Source organism: Strigops habroptila, chromosome 5, assembly GCF_004027225.2.
Source record: "Strigops habroptila isolate Jane chromosome 5, bStrHab1.2.pri, whole genome shotgun sequence".
Lineage (NCBI taxonomy): Eukaryota > Metazoa > Chordata > Aves > Psittaciformes > Psittacidae > Strigops > Strigops habroptila.
Genome location: NC_044281.2, coordinates 49,460,367 through 49,480,494, shown reverse-complemented (window position 1 = coordinate 49,480,494; position 20,128 = coordinate 49,460,367). Strand labels below are relative to the sequence as shown.

Here is a 20,128-nt window from a genome sequence, read left to right as displayed (position 1 = left end):
GGGAGACAAGTTCATCTTCCAAAACGAATGAGTAAAATTGAAAATTGAGAGGGCTTTCCGTTTTCCATTGCATTTTTGCAAGCAACATCCTGTTCTGCAACAGATTCTTTTTAGAGATTTGCAATTTCACTCTATCTGAATGTATCACTGCTCAGAGATCTGTCCAGAGCTTCTTGACCTTCTTTTGTCAAACTCAAAACTTTTCAGTACCATCTTTATGTATTACTTCTGTAATATTTAATGCTGCCATAACCTAGGAAGCTTATAGTGCACAATCCTTCATAACAGATTCTGTTGCAATGATTATTTTAATTTTTGTTATGTACAGAAACATATACTAAATGTTCTGCTCATTTACCTGGGATAAATGCAGGCATTAGGTAACTTGAATACAGAACTGGCCCACAAAAGTTAGCTGACTTGCCTAATACCATTTGCTGAGCCAGTGACAGGTTTACATAAGATACACACATCATGCAACAATATGACGGCATTTCATCTGAAAGCAACATTGGAAGAGCAGCTTTTCTATGATTCCCAGCAGGCTTAAATTAACATAGCCACAAATCTGTGAGTTGGAAACAGATTAAACTTTCTTGTAACAATATATATTGTTGAATGCCAAGGGTATGGGAAAGAGAAGACAGTGCGGCATCATCACCTCCTCTTAGCACACCTTCTATTCCCTGCACATATCTTCTGAGGAATAACAAACATTTCCTAAGGGCTTGACAGGAGCCTTGCTGGCACAAGTCTAATTTGTCCAGGGAACCAGTGCTTGCCCTGACTGCTGGCTGAATTCGGTTCTCATGTATGTTGGGGAGTTTGGAGTTCTCTCTGTAAACTTCCCAACCACCCAAGCTTAACAGCAAATATTTTGCATCTTTGCCTAAGCCAGCAGGGAAGTAATGACTTCAACAATCTTGAGTTGCTCCTTATAATCCCCAGATGGGTTTTATAAAAAAAATTCTCTTTACAGAAAAATTCCCATACATCTACTTGACCAGAAATAGTTAAAAGTAGAAAGAAAAAAGGAAGATGTCAGTGACAAGGGTATTAACAGCAGACAGAAATGTAGTCTGAGGCTTGATCAGTATTCAGTGATCGTATTTAGCAAGCCTAGCTTCTCCTTTATATGCTGGCTTTGGAATCCATAGCCATGCAAAATTCATGAGTAATGGCATAGTACTTTAAGTGCAAAAATACAGGTTTCTTGTCTTCTTGAGTGTACCAATTTATCTGCAAAACCACTAGAACAAAATACTGCACAGTGTCTTCTTTCAATCTCATTTGCCAGAAAAATAATCTCCACCTAGAAAACAAATCATGCAAAATTCAACTAGAAATGCAATTCAACTACAAAAAAACCCTCCCAAAATTAATCTGAAATTTTAACTGCAGTACATAATAAAGAAATTGTAATTGGTTATTGTAAGCTTGCTTTATTTTCAATCCAGTAGGCAACAGAAACTTTTATACAAGCCTACTAACTTCCATCTGCTAACAATTACTGCTTTGTAACTAAATAGTATTTCCAGCTGCACATGATGGATGCTAGTGCCAAGGTTATTGGCAAACGCAATTTCATTAATAACATTCAATTAAATTAGACGAGCCGACTGCCATTTCTAAAGAAATTCAAGTCAACTCAGAAATAACCATAAAATTTAATGAAAGAGGAGTTAATAGAGAAATGAAGTTTGACTGACAACCTAGTGAAGATTTCACAGATACCTCTGTCTTGAAATCATGATAGTATTATAAATGGTCCTTAATCTCCAGATCCCCCATGATCAATGATTCAGACACTCCGAAGTAACTGGTGGTCCACCTAATGCCCTCATATTCCAGAACATTGGTATCTTCTTGCTAAGACATGAGGATACTCTGTCCAGCAACACCCATGATGAACAGATCTCCACATATCGTATGCCACAAGTACCACTTACTTACGCCTCCAGCACCTACTGAAAATCATGTACTTATTTTACAGCCATTTCTACACAAGTTAATATAAGAGCTTCCCGCTATATGTCTACTACATCATTAGAGATGTTCTAGATCTATAATGCAAAATCATTGGTCGCTACAGGTTTGAAAGGCAACAGAAAAGACCTAATGAAGAATGCATCAATCCGAAAACTCCTTCAGTTCCATGTAATGTGTTGCTTCTAAAAAGAAAGTGGAACAGAGACAATTTAGTCAAAAATTTTAAAATGTAACAGAAAACCATTATTTGAGTTTCAGAAACAATATGCTTTCTGGAATCTTTCAGAACACAGTATGGTTTCAAGAATAACAGACAAATTCAGAAAGGACAAGGTAACGACATCTCTCTGATATTCAGGCAATAATCAACTTTCAGGCAAACTATAGCTCAAACTTTGAAAGTTGATTGTTTGGGTTTTTTTTTCTTAGAGCAATAGCAATTGCTCTAAGAGTAATTAAAACTATATCATTAAGTTGACAGTAAAGAGAATTTAATATTACAATTATAACAGTAAAACCACCGAGTCTTCTTTAGTTTGCTGTAGGTCTTGATAGCTGATCACGATCTGCCAAAGATATTTTTTACCTACTTTGGAGGAAGTACTTCTACCTGAAAATCCAGAAGATAATATAAAGAATAATTCATTGTCTTAAAAAAAGAACTCATCAATTTTGTCAACTTTTCAATATAACTTTGTCACAGATGAAACATACTTCAAATCAGTTGTACCACAGCCTCAAGCACTGAGAATGAAATTATTTGGAGTTTCAAAACTGCCAAAGACTGAAGCTTTCGAGCTTCAGTTACTCCTAGTTCACTTCTAGTGGAATCCACAAGCATGATTATGTTTAAATCCTAAAAACTGAATCATGTCACCAGCCTAAAGGTTGGTTCTGGATGTGCTACAACCTGACAATCTCCAAAAGACAATCTTCTGAAAGTAGTACTACAACCTTTATGCAACCCATTTAGACAACCCTATAAATATCTATTTCGTATTACATCAGTCCTGGATATTTGCACTCACACTCATCAAAATAAGATGCGTATAACTGTATTATACGACATACAGCTGCCACCTCATCTTTTCTGTAACACATCCCCTGTATGGAGCTCTAATAGACACAATTCTTCACTTAGATGACAAATTCTCACAACTCATAAGTAAACCAGAAAATTAAATCTATCACTGTAAGCAGCCGACAGTTTTTCCCTTAATCAAAAAATTGTTACTTTGCATAAGTTAATGGCTTTTAAGCAAGTAGCTATAAAAAGTACTGAGATTCAGAGGGTTCCATCTCCACAAACTGTCCATTTCCAAGATGCTATTAGTAAGTTAACATTTTTTTATCTCTTTTTATCACAAAATATCATAAGGAGAAAAAGTCCAAGTATTCATTTGCATCTAGAAGACGTAGTAAAACAGCCTTCTAATTCATGGATTTATCTGTAATTCTGTCTTATATTTGTAAGTATCTGTTACAATTCCCTATAGGTAGTGATAAGACTAAAATTCTGTTATAGTTCCACTACAGAACTAACAATTAACCTCACTCAGATCTCTATGGTGATTAATCTTCAATGTAATAAAGCAATTTCAGCTTTAGCACGGTTCTTGCCACACTGAATACTGTTTACATGAGTCAACCCATTCCAGCCAAAGGGACTGCTCTTCACGTAAGCAACAGTCAGCCTGAACTAAGACTGCAGACTTAGACTCTCGGTTACTTATTTTGTAACATTCGTAAAAAATAAATAGATAAGTGTAATAAAGTTACAAATACACCCCCAGTGACAAGCTCCGCTATATGCTACCTCAAGAGAGATCTGGGAGAAGCTACACAAGGGTGACTGATGACAGTTTTCCTCATATTAACTGACTGCTATAGAATAGCCACTGCAAGACGCTTCCCTTTTTAATTATCATCCTGTTATCTTTCTGGCAAATGGAATACAGTAACACAGTACCAATGAGGGTTTGTAATGAAGCTCTTGGTAATTATTCCTCTCAAGTCAATCTGCTCTCATGTGCAGCAAAGGTGGTGCAACAGAATTAAGCATTCAGAAAAAATTAGTCATGCATATGAATACAGTCTGCAAAAATGTGTTAACTTACTCTTAGCAGCTCACAGAGACAGTTGTTTTGGGGCACTGGAGAGAGAAAGGCGTCTCATGTACTTGGTAGTATGTCTGTTACATGCTGGAAACTATTTTACCACCACACTTCAAGTTCATTAAAATAGTCCCTGAAATGTGATAACACCATGTGGAATACAGTAAGATTGTCAGAAGCAGTCTAATTACTTCCCAGTTCTGTTAACATATGATACAACTAAAAGGCAATATTAAAAACCTAACCTTCTTGTCAAATACTGCACTATTCTCCCACCTTGTTTATTCATTGCTGTATCTCAGATTACTTGAGCTTTTTTGATTACACAGGTTATTTGTGGTTTCTCATTACTTTTACCAGTGTAAAGAACCTCACAGAACCACAGAACAGCCCAGGTTGGATTGCACCTCAAAAAAATCATAGGATCCAACTTTTCATGGGAAAGGGAGCCTCAATGAGATGATCTAATACCCTGTCTATCCACATTTTTGAAAACCTCCCATGATGAGGACTCTACCATGTCCCTGGGGAAGCCATTCCAGTGGTTGGTTGTTCTCACTGTAAAAAATCTCGTATCAAGATCACTTACCTTATTCATTGAAAACATCGTTTATCTTACTCATGGAAAACATTTTAATAATTTCAGCAGAGCTACAGATGTAAGCATGATGAAGAGATCTGTGAGAAAAGTCATTATAAACCATTAGAGTTTGTATTAATATTCTTGAGGTAGAAACTAGATTCTTATATTCTTTTATATTTGCAAAGCTGCCATCAAAACAAACTTCAGTTCCCCATCTTTGCCTCAATTCTCTGGCAGCTACGATACTATAAATAGAAGATAATACTCCTAATTTCTACATGTAATTCTGTTACCTTCCAAGAGCTGGCTTACTCTAGTTTAATTCTGTATTTTCTCGATTGTTAAGAATCTTATAATGATATATTTTGCTAAGAGAAACAGATTTTCCACCATGAGAACAGAGGAATAGTTTGCCCAGAAAGGTTGCAGAGTCTCTATCCTTGGAAGTTTTCAAGACCTGACTGGATAAATTTCTGAGCAACCTATTCTTATCCTACAGCTGACTCTGCTCTGAGCAAGAGCCTGGGTGAGACACCTCCTGAGGCCCCTTCCAACACTGAATTACCCTATGATCCTATGAATTTCTATTCACAAAATCTTTATCTCTGCAGACTCTGTCAAGATCTTTCAGAAATAATGGCTCCTAATAGCCCACAGAAAAGGAGATGTTAAGAACTCTACAAGGTGTTTTCACTGTTGCAGTGAAAAGGTAGTGTTAAAACTATTACTTTGCAAGGAATTGTAACTTAGCATTAAAATGAGCTGCAGGCCAATAAGTGCAATATGAGCTCTAAGCCCAGAAGTAATGTGAGCTTTTTCAGCAAAGCTGAGCAAATCGGTTTTATGGTGGATACAGGATTTAATCTCTGAATAAATCCACTAATGAAACCTCTGGAGCTTAAGTAAGAAAAAAATTAAATTATAATATTAATCAATTTAATAAAAACTATAAATGTGCTGATTCCTGTTTCAGTATGATCTGAAAGGATTTTAGTGGTATTAGTGGGTGACAAAGTGAATATCATGTATGGAATCATTCACGGGAAGTCATATGGCACAGAAGGCAACTGCCCGAGAGGTTTTTACTGTGTCAGGAGATAGGAAAGTATTTTTGAGCACACACAGTATTCATCCACTTTCTAATTCCGTATCTCTCTATACCTTTTTCTCAATTGTATTCTGTGTCTAGCCACATGACAGAACACTTTTATATCTCTTCACTTTGCTGGTACTCTTGTTTTCATTCTTTCTTCCCATAACCAAATACAAATTACATTCTGTGAATGTTCCTTCATTAGTAACTTGGAGCTTGCAACAATCTGCACCACGTTTCTTCTAGATGAGAGGTGGTCAGCCTGTTTAAACAAAGCTAGGCCTACTTTCATTTAACATTTGTACTATGGCACCTTTTCTAGCCTGACTACAGTAGCCAAATATAAACTTCCAGTCACAGCCAGCCAAAGATTTCTCAACTGTAGGCAAAATGCTGATACTCAAAGGTTGAGAACTTGGGACAAAAAAGCTCTGGTTTTGGTCACCAGCAATTGATTTTCTGGTGGCAAAGCAGTGGGTTCTGGCCTATGGGGATGAAGTGGAGCATGGTAGAGAAAATGGAGGAGTACTCGGAGTTAAGTCAGTGGACAAAGAATATGGAAAAGGAAGTAGCCAGAGGATGTTTCGGAGAGGAGTGGATGAAAGTGTTTGTTCTGGTTTGCAGTCATTCGGGGCACCAAGGGCCAGCTGGGGATGTTGCAGATGTGGTCCTCTCTTTGCTTTCTCTTCCCTTTATCTCAAATCAATCCATGTCCTTCCGATACCCACAGCTTTTCCTCTCCTCACAGCCACCTTCTCCTCCACAGCAGCCTCTGTTTGCTATTTATACATCCTAATCTGCTGTTATGCAAGTAAGGAATAGGAGAAATTGAGCAAGATCCATTCTTGCTACCAAGGAAGTAGAGCAGAGGCCTAAGCAGGCGTTCTAGGAATGTCTCCCTGCACAGCAATAGCCACTCCTGCACACACTCCAGACACAGCAGGGGCAGATGACAGCAAAATCTCCATGGCCGTGTACCCTACCTCTACAGCAGGAAAGGGCCTGTTCAGTCTACTGCACACTGTGCCACCAAAGCACAAGGTCTGCTGCTCGCTACCTTAAAAACAGGCATTAAAATTATGATGCAGCTGTTCATTAACATTTGTTCCTTTCTACCCATTCTACTGCTAAAATAATCCTAGTTATGGTTTTCATTAGGGTAACATCCAGAAATTTGAAGACTCTCAAATTTGCCACTTAAACCCATTAAAGGGCCTACTCTAAAAAGAACAATTACTAGCCACTGTGGCATTTTACTGTCATACACAGGAAAAATAAGCAATATCAGCCTTAGTCTTGAGATTCCTGCTCCTTTGTCACGCTCTACTGCTAATCTTAAAGTTCTTTGTGTCCAATTAGACAGTTAAATTGCTTGTTTATGTTTGTAGTATAGCTTATCTATTATCAGGTTTAGCTACTGAGGAGAGATTGGAAACCAAGCTGTGCACAGTCACAGTTATTCACAGTATTTACACCAGCTTGTTGTTGGGTGAAGAGGCAATAGAGTCACTTTAAGATGCACTTTAAAAGGAAGGAAGTGGGCTCACTGTTCATCGCACATGTTCCATAATCCTCCTCCAACTGCCAGAATCCAGATCAGCATTGTTACAGCTACTCCTGTTTCTCACCATAAAAAAAAAAACCCCACAAAAAACCAAAAAAACCAACCAGATCATGCAATAAAGTAACAGTCCAAATTAAATATACTGTATTATCACATGGTCTAATTTCTTCCTAAAGGACATGGAGGAGAAATGCCATTTATATATGAGACTCAGATTAGCTATGCTAGGGATCCACTTCATATTAGAAGTATTATAGGCCTTCTAAAATTTTTATTATCCCCAGGAGTTCCACTAGTCAGTGCAGAACAGGGTATTTACATACTTTAAAATCGTGCAGCTGAAGTGGGGCTATCGTTCCATAAATAATTTGATTCTTCAAGTGTTAAATTATCTGCCAATAAAAGCTAACAGACATTTCTACAACTCGGAGATTTTGAAAGCTCTTATAACCTGTTTTCTAGTTTCAGGTCTGCATAGACTGTATAGTTTCACTTATGGTACACTTGACTTCTAACCACCCTCCTGGCTTGTGAAGGTAATCAGAAATTCTATCATCCCTCTGAGGATGGAAATTAAAGGCTTTTGAGAATTTCCGTAATATTAATTTTTATGGTGACTATAAAATTCCAGTACAGAACACTATATCCCTGATTTTTTATATATATGTATGTGTAAATACTACGCAATATACACAAATACTGCCTAATCAATTACCAGTGAAGGAAAAGGATTTCATAAATTAAATAGATTTTGCATCTAGCTTCAGTAAAATCATTGCCAAGTCTACAGATGCCACACTCTCAGAAACAGATTTTAGACTATATAAATATATACATTTACTATTTAATATTTAATATAAATTCTATGTGTGAGGATTTTGTGTGTGTGCATGCATAAATATATGCATACATGCATGTCTGCCTGGATAAGAGCAAAGTTTATGACTGCTTCACTTTTGCCTGAATATGGGATAATGGATTTATGGAGAAATGATGCAGTTGTCTTAAGTCAGCCTAATGAAGCACCACTAAAATTTCTATCCAGCTCTGTACTTGGATGTAGTATTTCAGCTAAATACTTCAGAAGAAACAATGGTTTAGAAATTTTCAGTGTGGTTAAAAAGAAACTATCTTTTTCCTTCTATAAAGCAGATATCCAAGCATAGGTGAGCACCTATTTTGCAAACTCTGCAGTGTGCTCCACTGGGTATGAGAGACATGCATGTGCCACGTGAAGACCAACTCAAGGTAGCTGAGAACTAAACAAGAGCTGCAGAGGTAGTTTCTCAGCTATTTGCAGTTTGTAGGCTATCTCCCTGCACTTGACATTTTTCCAGATCACTTAGCTATTCCATTCACTCATCACAAAGGAGTTTTTCCTCCAGCCACAGAGGTTTGCCTTGAACTGTGGGTAGGTGTGGATTTTGCCATCTGCGCTTTAAGTGTCTTTCGTATGTATGGCATAGATAAAATTATCCACAGTTTTTTCCATGTGACTGATATGTTGGGTCTGAATTGAGAGGATTATTTTCATTCAACACTACCTAAATAGACAGTGCTCATTTAGTCGGACTAATCAGTACAGTAGAGCCAATCTGCAGATGAAAATTTAAATACAGCACTAATACCGAAAATTTGGGGGGGGGGCTAACTCTGTGAACCAAGAGACAATATACCCTGCAACCATATAGATTAGTACACTCTCTTATTTGAATCAGAGGAAAAGAAAGAAGCGCCAGACCTAATCTGGCAGTGTGACAACCATTCCCTCCTATAAATGGTGGTTTCTAATTCTTTTAATCTTTGAGTGCACGAGTAGGATATATCACAATCCCTATACCACATGCCTAAATGTAATTCACATATATTCAATATATCTTCCATAAGGCTGCCCATGACCAAACCCTGGTGTAAATATTCTCAAGTGGTGTCACCTGAACATAAGCAAGACACAAAAAAGGGTTACTATTACTTTGGAAGGAGGGTCTCACTCTGTCTTACGCTCTCACCTGTCGTCACATTTTCTCAGTAAGAAGAAAGCCTTTACACAAACTCACCAGCCACTAACTCCCCACATTTGCCCAGCAGACACACTGACATGGCTTTGCAGGAGGTGGCAATGGTGACGGCTCCTTACAGAATCTGCACAGGGTAGTAATAAAGGGCAATTCAAACGGTTACCCTCAAAGCAAAAATCACTGGCAGGATGAAATCCTCTGGAGTGCACTGGACTAGACCATAAGCAACTGGACAAGAGACTATAGAGCAAAAGCAGATTTGCAATTTGAAGAGACAACGTAGTGCAAAGCAGTAAGGTATCATTTCATGAAGCAATGCAGCACTTTTCCCTAGCAACTGAAGAAGGATACCATGTACATAACAATTTCCCCAGTCTTCTAAAAATGAATCGTGCCAGTAAGTAAAGAGAAAACAAAGTGTCAAGGAATATTTATCCACAAGACAATGGGAATACCACAGCAAAAGACAGTTCCTTCAGATATATTTGATTCAGAGTGGTGTATATTTACCATACACAGAGATGTACAAGTGATTTTATTATTGCTGTTTACTTCAGTCTAACTTTCAGAAAGAAGGTAACTAAGCAACTGGTAAAGGTTTCTAATCACTTGTCTAGGCTTCTTCAAAGGTCACATGCCTAAGATGTAAGGTTATAAAAGAAAAACTGTTCAAATCTGTATCCTTCTGCTTTATAAACATCCATGGGGCAGCACTTGAAACACTAATATGCCTGCTTGCTGCGCTGCCCATTTACCTGAAGAGGCTACTTACAATCAAAAGATCAAAGCAGGGCATACTCTGTGAAAAGATAACTAACAGAGAGATGTACCCAGGAGGCTATCAAGCAACCAAGGAAAGAGACTGGTACACTGGTAATGTTGTAGTCATGGGTATTATAAAATGATTATATATATATATATAAAATTATATAATTATATTATTAATATGCTTTATAAAATGTTTTTAAATAGCCTAATGCCCATGTCATACTGTTGAATAGCTGAAAGCTTCACCCCTGGTGCCTGAAGTCCTAGGAAGGGGTCAGAATATACTTGTTTCCTCCTTTCCTTCCTCTCTTCATTACATATCCTTATGTAATGGATAATCCTTATATAGAGATATCCGCATAGTGTATTCCGAGAGTTGTTCAACAACTGAGAACCCCAATGAACCACAGCCAGGTTCTTTCATCAGACAGAAAAAAGGCACAATAATGCCGAGTGCTTATATACCGAAGCTATACATACATATACACAGATTAGAAATAAGATGTACATCTTTATCACTGAGCTTAATCAAACATAGGGGTAGGGTCCTGAAGGATGCAAGAGATTTTCTCATTGTTGCATTCAACATTCTAATTATAAGACAGGTTTCTGATTTACTCCATCCCTGAAGAGTAAATATCTTCCTTAGAGATTGCTTTTAGCTCAAACTAAGTTAGAAATTCTTGGATTAAGCTCTGAGAGTGGTGCTCTTTTGGATGTCAAAACTGATGAGAATATCAGTTCATTCTCCCCATAATTTAAGAATTTATCAAGAATTAAAACCTCAGGGCAGGCATTTTGCACTTGGCCAATGGGTTCATCATTCTGACTATCAAATCCAGCTGCCACAGCAGAGGTATAATGCATGGAGATGAAAGTAAGTTACAGACACATAGCAAAGTTTTTAGATAATGTCTAATTACAAAGCTGCAAAGACTGCAAGACATTCCCAATTCTCAATTCGTTGTTTTTAAATCTAGCATAAGGTGAGAAAAGATATGCAAAACAAATAGATGAGCAAAAATAACTGAAGCCACCTACCGTTCCAGGTGAAGTGTCACCCTACCTACAAAGAAACAGCATACCAGAATCATACGCTGCCCCACCAAGGATCACAGATTCACAGAATGGTTTGGGTTGGAAGGGCCCTTAAAGATCATCTAGTTCCAACCCCCTGCCATGGGCAGGGACACATTCCACTAGACTAGGTTGCTCCAAGCCCTCCAAGCCTTGAACACTGCCAGGGCTGGAGCATTTACCACTTCTTTGGGCAACCTGTTCCAGGGTCTCGCCACCCTCACAGTAAAGAACTTCTTCCTTATAGCTAAACTAAATCTTCCCTCTTTCAGTTTAAAGCCATTTCTCCTTGTCCTACCACTACTTCCTTTTATAAAAAGTCCCTCTCCAATGTTCTTGTAGGCCTCCTTTAGGATTTGGAATGGCTATTTTCTCATATTTTAGGATAGGAATGATTATTTTTTCCTGGCAAAAAGCTTTCTCAGCAGCAAGTGGAGGTATGACAGATATATGCACCCTTGTCTGCCACACAGTAGACTCTACCTAGTTCTTCTTATTTTAATATTACTGCCAATGTTTTGGATGAGAGCTTCACCAATCTAAGGAAAAAAATACATTTGCATTCATAATGTATTATGTCATGGCAACATAGAGCACCATGAGTTCATCAGAAATTATTTGCCCATGATACAATTTAATTTTCTTATTACAGTAATAAAGGAAAGACTAGCTAGAGTCTGACATAGACAATAAAAAAAACCACCAACAAAAAACAAACAACAAAACCACCAAAACCACCAAAGAGTGAAAGAAATGTGAGCTTTCTGGTCTTGGCATAATCCAGAATGCTCATTATGAGCAAGGTTTCCCATTTACTCTGGCACTGGAGAGAAAAATGTTGACTGGAAAGAAAGATGTTGATAGACTGGTTCTTAGGAACCACAGAATTTAACTTGGTACCATCAACAAAACAATACCAAGTACAACTGCCAAGAATCACTATGTTAAATATGATGTACAAAGTTACGTTTTTGCAATACTGAACATACAAGCTCAGACCAATCCCAGCCACCAAAAAAATCCTAGGAGCAATGGCTCCTATAGGCAAAAGTAGATAACTCAGTCCTGCGCTAGTCCGGTGCTACATGGTACAGAAATGCAAGACTGTAACTCTGTAATTAACAATAGGGATATTGCTTTATAGCCTGAGAAGTAGCAGTAGTCCACTTACTCCACCTGACCTGAGAAGGCTACCAACTAACTTTATTAACTTAACCTGAGCAAAATCCTGTTTTCCTGAGCAGAGGGAATCAAATTCACAGTTTTGAGATCCTTCCAACCACCTATAAAAAGCTCCACCTTTTCCAGCTTTTTCACAAGGTTGTGTGTCTGGTTTGTATCCTATTTTCTTGATCTTTCCTTTTTTAGTGGTATTTCTCACTTTCTCCTCACACGCAGTTCCAGAACTCCAATCTAATTCCTTCACTCTGATTTCTCAGATCAAAAAGCTGCCCTTTAGCTGTACAGTTAGTTACTAGTTCAACCTCTCCTGAGACATTTTTCCAGGTCCCTATTGCTTCAGTCTTCTACTAAAAAATTACTTCTACTACTATTTACTGGGTTTATTTATGCACATGAAAGAAGTTACCACATCAGTTTTAATAAATTTCTTTCTACAAGAGAATTTAGATTTGCTTCAGCAGTCCAATAAACTATAATGTTGCTAAAGATTTACTAAAGGACAGAATATTCAAGAGTATTTGTACTCTGGTTATGGAGAGCATTCAGATTTCTCTGCGCATCTTGAACGGTTCAGTGTTTGTTCAATGTTCAAATCATTGTTCAACGAACAAATCAATGTTCAAAACAAAACAGAAGATTGGATTCAGACTTTTAACCTGACAACCTGCTCTAATTAGTCCTGCTTTGAGCATGGATTGGACTGGTGACCTCCAGAGGTGCCTGCCAACCCCAGCCATTCTATGGCACAGCACTGCACAAAACTCTGACCCTGAAGTAATAGACTGTACCTGGCCCAAAGCGCACAGGTAGTGGGCCTACTGTATTTTTACAGTCTCTAGTTTATCAGCTACATTAGAGTATATTCCTTCCTCTTAGTTTCTGCTTTTATGAAGAAAAATAGGGAACTGCAAAAATTTTATTTTGGTTGTAAATTTTCATCTTTTGTGGAAATTCAAAATTATTTCTCAAGTTATTTCAGCACTCCTTTCTTGGATTTCTTGATCATTGCTTTGTTGAAGATATATTCAGCACCTCAAAGTTTCCTGCATGTTAACTTGCAATGCAGCAGATCACGCTGAGCAAATCAAGTGCTCGTGAACTATGTACTCTGACTCTCTTCCTAGATACCAGTAGTCCTTCCCAATTCTTGCCTTGCCTCAAGGCCTACAATTCTTTCAACCACTCTTCTAAAAATATATGAAAATATATGTATTAACCTGGTTTTACCCTCTTTTATCTGACAGCCAAAACAAAAAGATGGTGAAGCTCAAAACTATTTGAAAAGTACCAAAACACATCAAATATTCATCCCACTCCTACATACTCTTTCATTTATGAGCCAGCTAGGCAGAATAAAGCAATGTCTCATACGGCCTACAATCTTACAGTGGTTTATACCTGATCCTGCTGAATATTCATTATACTTTCAAAGCCACTTGGTATATTTAAAAATAAAACATAAAAATGTCATAACTGCATCATAATTTAAGACATACCTTTAACATAACCAGATATACCTTTTTCATGATGACTTAAGAAAACGTCCCATCAATAAAAGACTTGAAAAGCCTGCCAGCTTTAGCTTCTCAGGCCATCAGTAGCAAAGAATTTTCAAGAAGAACAAATTGCAGAGGCAAGTTAAAATATATGTCAAAGTTACTACATATGAACCACTGTGAGAATCAACAAAGACGTACACTGTGTAACTCTGGTCATATGTACACTGAAGGAGTACCTTCTCATCTTGCCCCAGAAAAACAGAGAAATCAAATGATCTAGTAAAAATGAAACCCATTCAACTGAGTTAAATTCAGCAGGACAAATTTTCATGATAGTTTCAGCATTACAATTCCCCTGAAGTCAAACGGAAATACATTGGTTCAGCTTAGCAGGACTTGGCACAGCAAAGAGTTTTGTACTGTTCATTCCAAGTACCAGCCCATGAAATGTTGCATCTTTAGCTTCCATATGGCTACATCTTAAGTAAGATTACGCAGTTCTTCTACATCTTAGCATTTTATTCTAAGTATTTAATTCATAGCACAATCTGAGTCAGACTGTACTATCTGTGTCTCTTTCTGGCGTTTTGTTTTTCATTCTATCTTTATGTTCTCTCTAAACAACGTCCAACAGTTACGAATTGATCTAATGATGCCCCTCCATGAGAGGCTTTCCGCTGATTTCAACAGATTTTGGCTCAACCTCTTGTTGCCAAGTTTATGAAACAGGAAGTTTTATAAATTTGCAATACATAACTGGCAATTCCACTTGGCGTTCATAAGGGACTCAGGTTATTTTCAGACATGTTGGGATACACAGACAAATGTAATATTTAAACCAATAAAAAACAGACCTGTAAGTAAAAAACTAAACTGAAGTCACTCTGGCACACCTTATTCTGGTAAACAGTAGTAATGCTTTTGCAGAAACCCAGAGTTTTGCACTAAGGCTCCGGCACTAAGGCAAAGTATGGCTAGGCACACAGAAACAGGAATAACGCACAGCATGACCTAAGCACCTACACGAATTTCACCAAACTGGCCGGGAGTATGAAAGCAGAGTTCCCCACTGAAGCACTGGCACAAAACAAGGACTGTGAAAGACCAGGTGTGGTTATAGGCACATATGATACAAAGATTTCAAGGTAAGCAAGCAACCAAGAGGAATCATGCAACATTTTCCCAGCATAGAGGAAAAATAATTACATTCAGTCTTTCAAGCAAGAGGTTGATTAAACACAACAGGAAATTAGAAGTGTGCCTCCCCCAAAAATCTGACACAGTAAGAACTGCCTTAGAAGACACGACCATCTCTTTGCTGTCGGTACTATGATGATTTTCCTGTCTATTCTAGAAACGGAGGGATAACCAGACTGCTTATCCAGTGATTCATATTCCTAGCATATGGTAACACTCTTTCACGCAGTACTGATCTCATCGAGCAACCTTAGCTGTCTTCAATTAGAGGGCATGGCAAGTAATTCATTGACTTAATTTAGCCTTATGTAAAGCAGAGGGATTATATGAAAGCAAATTAAAAATGAGCATAAAAAGCAGAAAAATATGTCTGCTGCTTTGCTTGTTCACTTTACTGGCTTAGCCGTAGGGATATGTTGCTGCTTCTTTTGTATTGGGATTTATTTTCTCTATAAAGTACTTTACAAGGTTCACTTGAAAAAGCTCAACAGAAGGAGATTTCAAAAATATGTTAATTGAATGTTGACAGGAATCTCTGTGGACGCCCACAAAAGCAAGATACTCAGGAAATATCTGTTAAGATCTCCAAATTTGTGCAGGAAGACTAATTTTAATCACATATTTCTGGATTTATTTTTATGAATCAATGTCACATCAATCTTCTCTGGCCTTTTATTCTGAACTGTTATGTATGGAGCCCTGCCAGAAAGGAACACACAGCACTGGCAAGCTGTTGCATGAGCCTGAGTTAATGTATGATGCATGTAAAAATACTGCTTACTGTTTTCTTGTTTTTTAGGGAAGGACTACAAAGGCAAATTACAGTCCCCTCTGTGTGGCTCCCCCCCCCCCCTTTTTTTTTTTTAACTTGATCCTACCAGTTATGTAGCTGAATTTCATCAGGCTTCCCTTCTTGTAGAAGGGACTTCTTTCTTGCAAAACAGTAGTCCATTCCAGGAGAGAGCTGAACTATCTTCAAACAAGCCAGATGGGATACTGCTAGCAATGGCAGCACAGAACAAAACCAAAGCAGATATATGTCCTGCAATTCTCCACCTAGATGTACCCAAAATTTGAGTAGGAGATTAAAATCTTCCTTATGCACTAGTTTGAATAATTCTTGAGCCAATCTCCACCTGATCTTCCCAGTTACCGCACGCATTGCCAATAGAAATGCTGCACAATGAACGCTGATGCAGAATAAAATTTCCAATGTGATCAATACTGCACTGCAAATTAAAGACTTTTTTCCATAGGAGCTATATAGCAAGCATTAAATATGCTTACTTTGCAAGCATATACTTTGTTCCATAAAAAAGATATACAAGTATTGATACACTCTTACTTACCAAAACCAGTGATAGTTCTGTAAAAAAAAGGGCGTGTCTAGCTCTTTGTATAGCAGTTATAATAAACCGTGTCAGCCTACTATCTTATCACTAATACCAGCTCAATCTTCACAGATGTTCTGTAATCTCAACTTGTGATAATATCACTAGCAATTGAAGCGATTTACATTCAAAAAGAAGGGGTTCATATTCCAATCTTGTTAAGCGAAGCACAAATATACAAGCATCAATTTTAAAAACATAACCTAGTAAGAATAATGGAGTAAGATGCAAAATAAAACATTTTAAAATCCTTTACAGACTGTAACGGGGGGGGTGGGGTGGGAAAAGTGAAACCCTAGCAATTACTATCTTGGCTAACAAAAAATCTTGAAAATCACAATCACAGGGAGGTTTGCCTAAAGAAAGGCTGCATGTTTGGGACCAAACAGTAAGCTGGCAGAAGGAAGGAATACTTGCTGACATGACAAAATGTTTTTTGTCAAAGCTCTGGAACGTGTAGCATCACAGCTTGACAGCAAAAGCTCTGCAGGCCTCTACCAAAGCCAAATGTAATTAAGTGTACTTACATGTACTCCCTGTGTGCGGAATGCACAGCAGCTGCGTTGCTGTAACGCCACAAAACTATCGCTGAAGACAAAACATCCAAGGTAGCGTCGAACTGAAAGAGATACAGAGTCAATTGTTTTGTGGACCATTAAATGTGCCCTGTACTAGTGGTAATGCATTTACTATCCTGCTGCATGGGCAGAAAGCAGCTTCAAATAAATGATTTTAATGAAAGCAGAATTTACATTTACTAAATTAATCTTCATGTTTTTGCAATGTATTATTGCCCAATTATACACCTCAGAGCTCAGGAAGTCAATCAAGGGATTAAAAACTTTCTATTTTAATCCATCACCTCCAGAGAAATTAAGGAAAAAAAAAAAAAAAGAACCACCAGTCTGCCATTGGGGCACCATGAGAGTTAAAATACTAATATGATTCTTATACAAAGACGCTCTAAAAAAAAAAAAAAAAAAGAAAAAGTGTTTGAAAATGCCTGTCAAGTATTTCTTTTCCTGGCAAAGTCATTAATTTTCTGAAATAGAAGATTTTGTTTCAAACGAAGCAAATACTAACTTTTTTCCAAAATCCCATTGTACCCAGATTTCGTATTATTCTGGGTCATCAGCAAAATGGCCATGTTTGTATTTCCAATTAATGAACACATGATGGCAGGTAACATCAAAAACCAGGCTTGTCCAATGCAAGAATTTTCATCCTTAAGTCAAACTTTCTACACAGTCAATATAACCTTCAAATTTGAAAGCAAAAAACAAATTATTTTACATCAGTCATTTTACTTGTTGTGAGGAGTTCTTTCCGCTGTCACTGATCGGGAAAGTCATGGCAACTACTAGAGATGAAAGCTGTCATCCCAAAGTCAACTAGAGTTTTACCATAGACTTCAACAGGAAAAGGGATACACAAAGTTCAGAAGGGAACTTCAGAGTTGGGCTCAAGTTAAATAACAGAACTGATTAAGCTGAGAGATTTTGTAGAACAAAAAAAAAAAAAAAAATCAAAAACATATCTGGTGGATAATATCTATAAATGACAAGATATAAGCGTTGATATTAACTCCAACATAAGACTTAGTAGTCAGGAACTGAAGAAGTATAACCAAAGCACCTTTACTATCATTTACAAGGTGTGAGTTCAACAATATTTTATCTAATCCATCATTGGCCTCACACACCTTATCATGAATTTTTAACAAAAAAAATACAGTATTCAATGTTGGGGGGATGGGAAGAAAAAGATAGAGAATATTTAAATTGTAACTTTACTTACAGCAAATCCAAATGATGATGCACTGTATCTCATTACGGAGACAGCTAAAGGAAAGGAAATATTATTCAGAATCACTTTAAATCTTTTTTATATCCTTTCTTCTTCTCTCATCCAAGAGTCACAAAACTATTTTCAACATATGGGCTTAGTTTCACCCAGTTCCCACTAGAATCACCTAACCTAACTTCAAACTCTCAGAAAACTTAACATTTCTCAAAGTGCTCCCTGCTCCAGCTAGGCACAAAAGTCCACCTGAACTGGCTGACAGAAAACTATGAAGGCCCATCCAGACTTTTTGACTGCCACCTTTTTGACAAAAACCCGAACGGCAATTCACATAGCCCCAGGAATTGCTTCAAATTTCATCAGAGTAGTTATTTCCAATGGAAAAATCATTAGCGGAAAAAAAAATTGCCCAGCTCTGATTTTGACTGTATACTGCCTCAAAAAAATAAAAGAAACCTTAAAAATGGTCTAACATCACTTTTACTCTGTGCAACCTAATTCTACTATCTCACAGTTCCAAATTCTAGGAGGTACTGTGGCAAGTACCTTTCAGTAGTCCAGAGGAACACCAGGTGAGAAGCAGGCAGCAACAGAAGAGACCACTTTCTGGAGATGGGACTTCATCAGACTGGAACTCTCACGTGCTAAAAGCAACACTGTGGCTGTGTCAAGCTCTCAAGCATTGAGCAGCTCTAGCTTTCTTGCTGTGTTTTGCAGACTGTCCAGTGAGAACAGGACTAACTGAACCTGTGCTCCCTGAATAAAACACACAGAATTCCAGTTCCAGTATTAAGACAGCTTGGAATAAAGCCTAAAAGGATTAATTTTACTACTTTTTTATGAACAGATATTAACTAACTTACTAAGAAAAATACATTTTTGTAAAAATAAAAATACTTGAACTAAAAAAAAGAACCAGACCCATCAACAACTTTGTCAATCTCAGACTGCCAAACACAATTCTAATTTTCAGTATTCCAGTATTCATTAGAACAGCTTGGCAGAACAGAGCTGCTATGGTTTGATTGTTCTTTTCAGTAACAGCAAGCTGCAGTTCTGTGGCACTTATCTGGATAAACAGAAATTAAAATCTTGGAAAAAATAACCCTTTTTGTATTGATCTAAGACCTAACTGTGGCCACAAGTATGCTGGACATCACAAATATTTGGACTTTATTAATACAGTTGGCCAAATCACACAGAGAAGTCATCAAGTTCATTTCCAGATTCCCATTTTCTCAAAGTTGAAGAGTACTGAAACAGTTAGTATGGATTTGCATCTCCCTCCCATTGTTAAATCATGATTTCTCACACTTCATCTCCTACGTGAAAAATGCAGTTATATTTCTTGGTCAGACTTGCCTGGCAAGAGCTGCACTTGACAAGCTGATACTAGCTTGCAGTGATCCAGCTACAAATTTGAACACTTCACTGCATGATAATATATTACATACCAAATTTTCATCGTATGCCTCCTTAGAGGATAGTTTCAAAACCTACAGAAGCTGCATCAAAAAAAAGTATGGGCATTCACAGGCACACAAGCTTGCAATGTTCCTGTCATTACTGCTTTCATATTTTGCAGTTCAAAGCCACACTTTGTACTCCTACTTCTAGCCTGCCTCTGTAGTAGAATTAGCTCCTCAGATTTTACCAAATTGTCAGCTTTTCTCCCCACTCTAATCCAAACTTAAATCAAATTAACTCTATGGTTCCCTTAAAAATGAATACATAGTTTCTAAAGGTGATGAAGTGCACACAGATAGCCACACCTTAAGAGTGCTCTAGGTGGCATACTTTATAGCATAAGGTTTTAACATGAGAGAACTGTCTTTATTTTTATGTATTCT

The 20,128-nt window shown here is 37.5% G+C and overlaps 1 protein-coding gene across 1 annotated transcript in view; it reads right to left on the bottom strand.

Moving 5' to 3' along the window:
* TMEM163 (transmembrane protein 163) overlaps nt 1–20,128 on the bottom strand; it is a 110,066-nt gene that overhangs the window by 23,361 nt on the left and 66,577 nt on the right. The window contains exons 3-4 of the mRNA XM_030488145.1: nt 18,273–18,316; nt 17,003–17,094 (exon numbers count right to left, since the gene is read on the bottom strand). Of these exons, the coding sequence (XP_030344005.1) occupies nt 17,003–17,094; nt 18,273–18,316 (136 nt within the window). The remainder of the gene's footprint in view (nt 1–17,002; nt 17,095–18,272; nt 18,317–20,128) is intronic.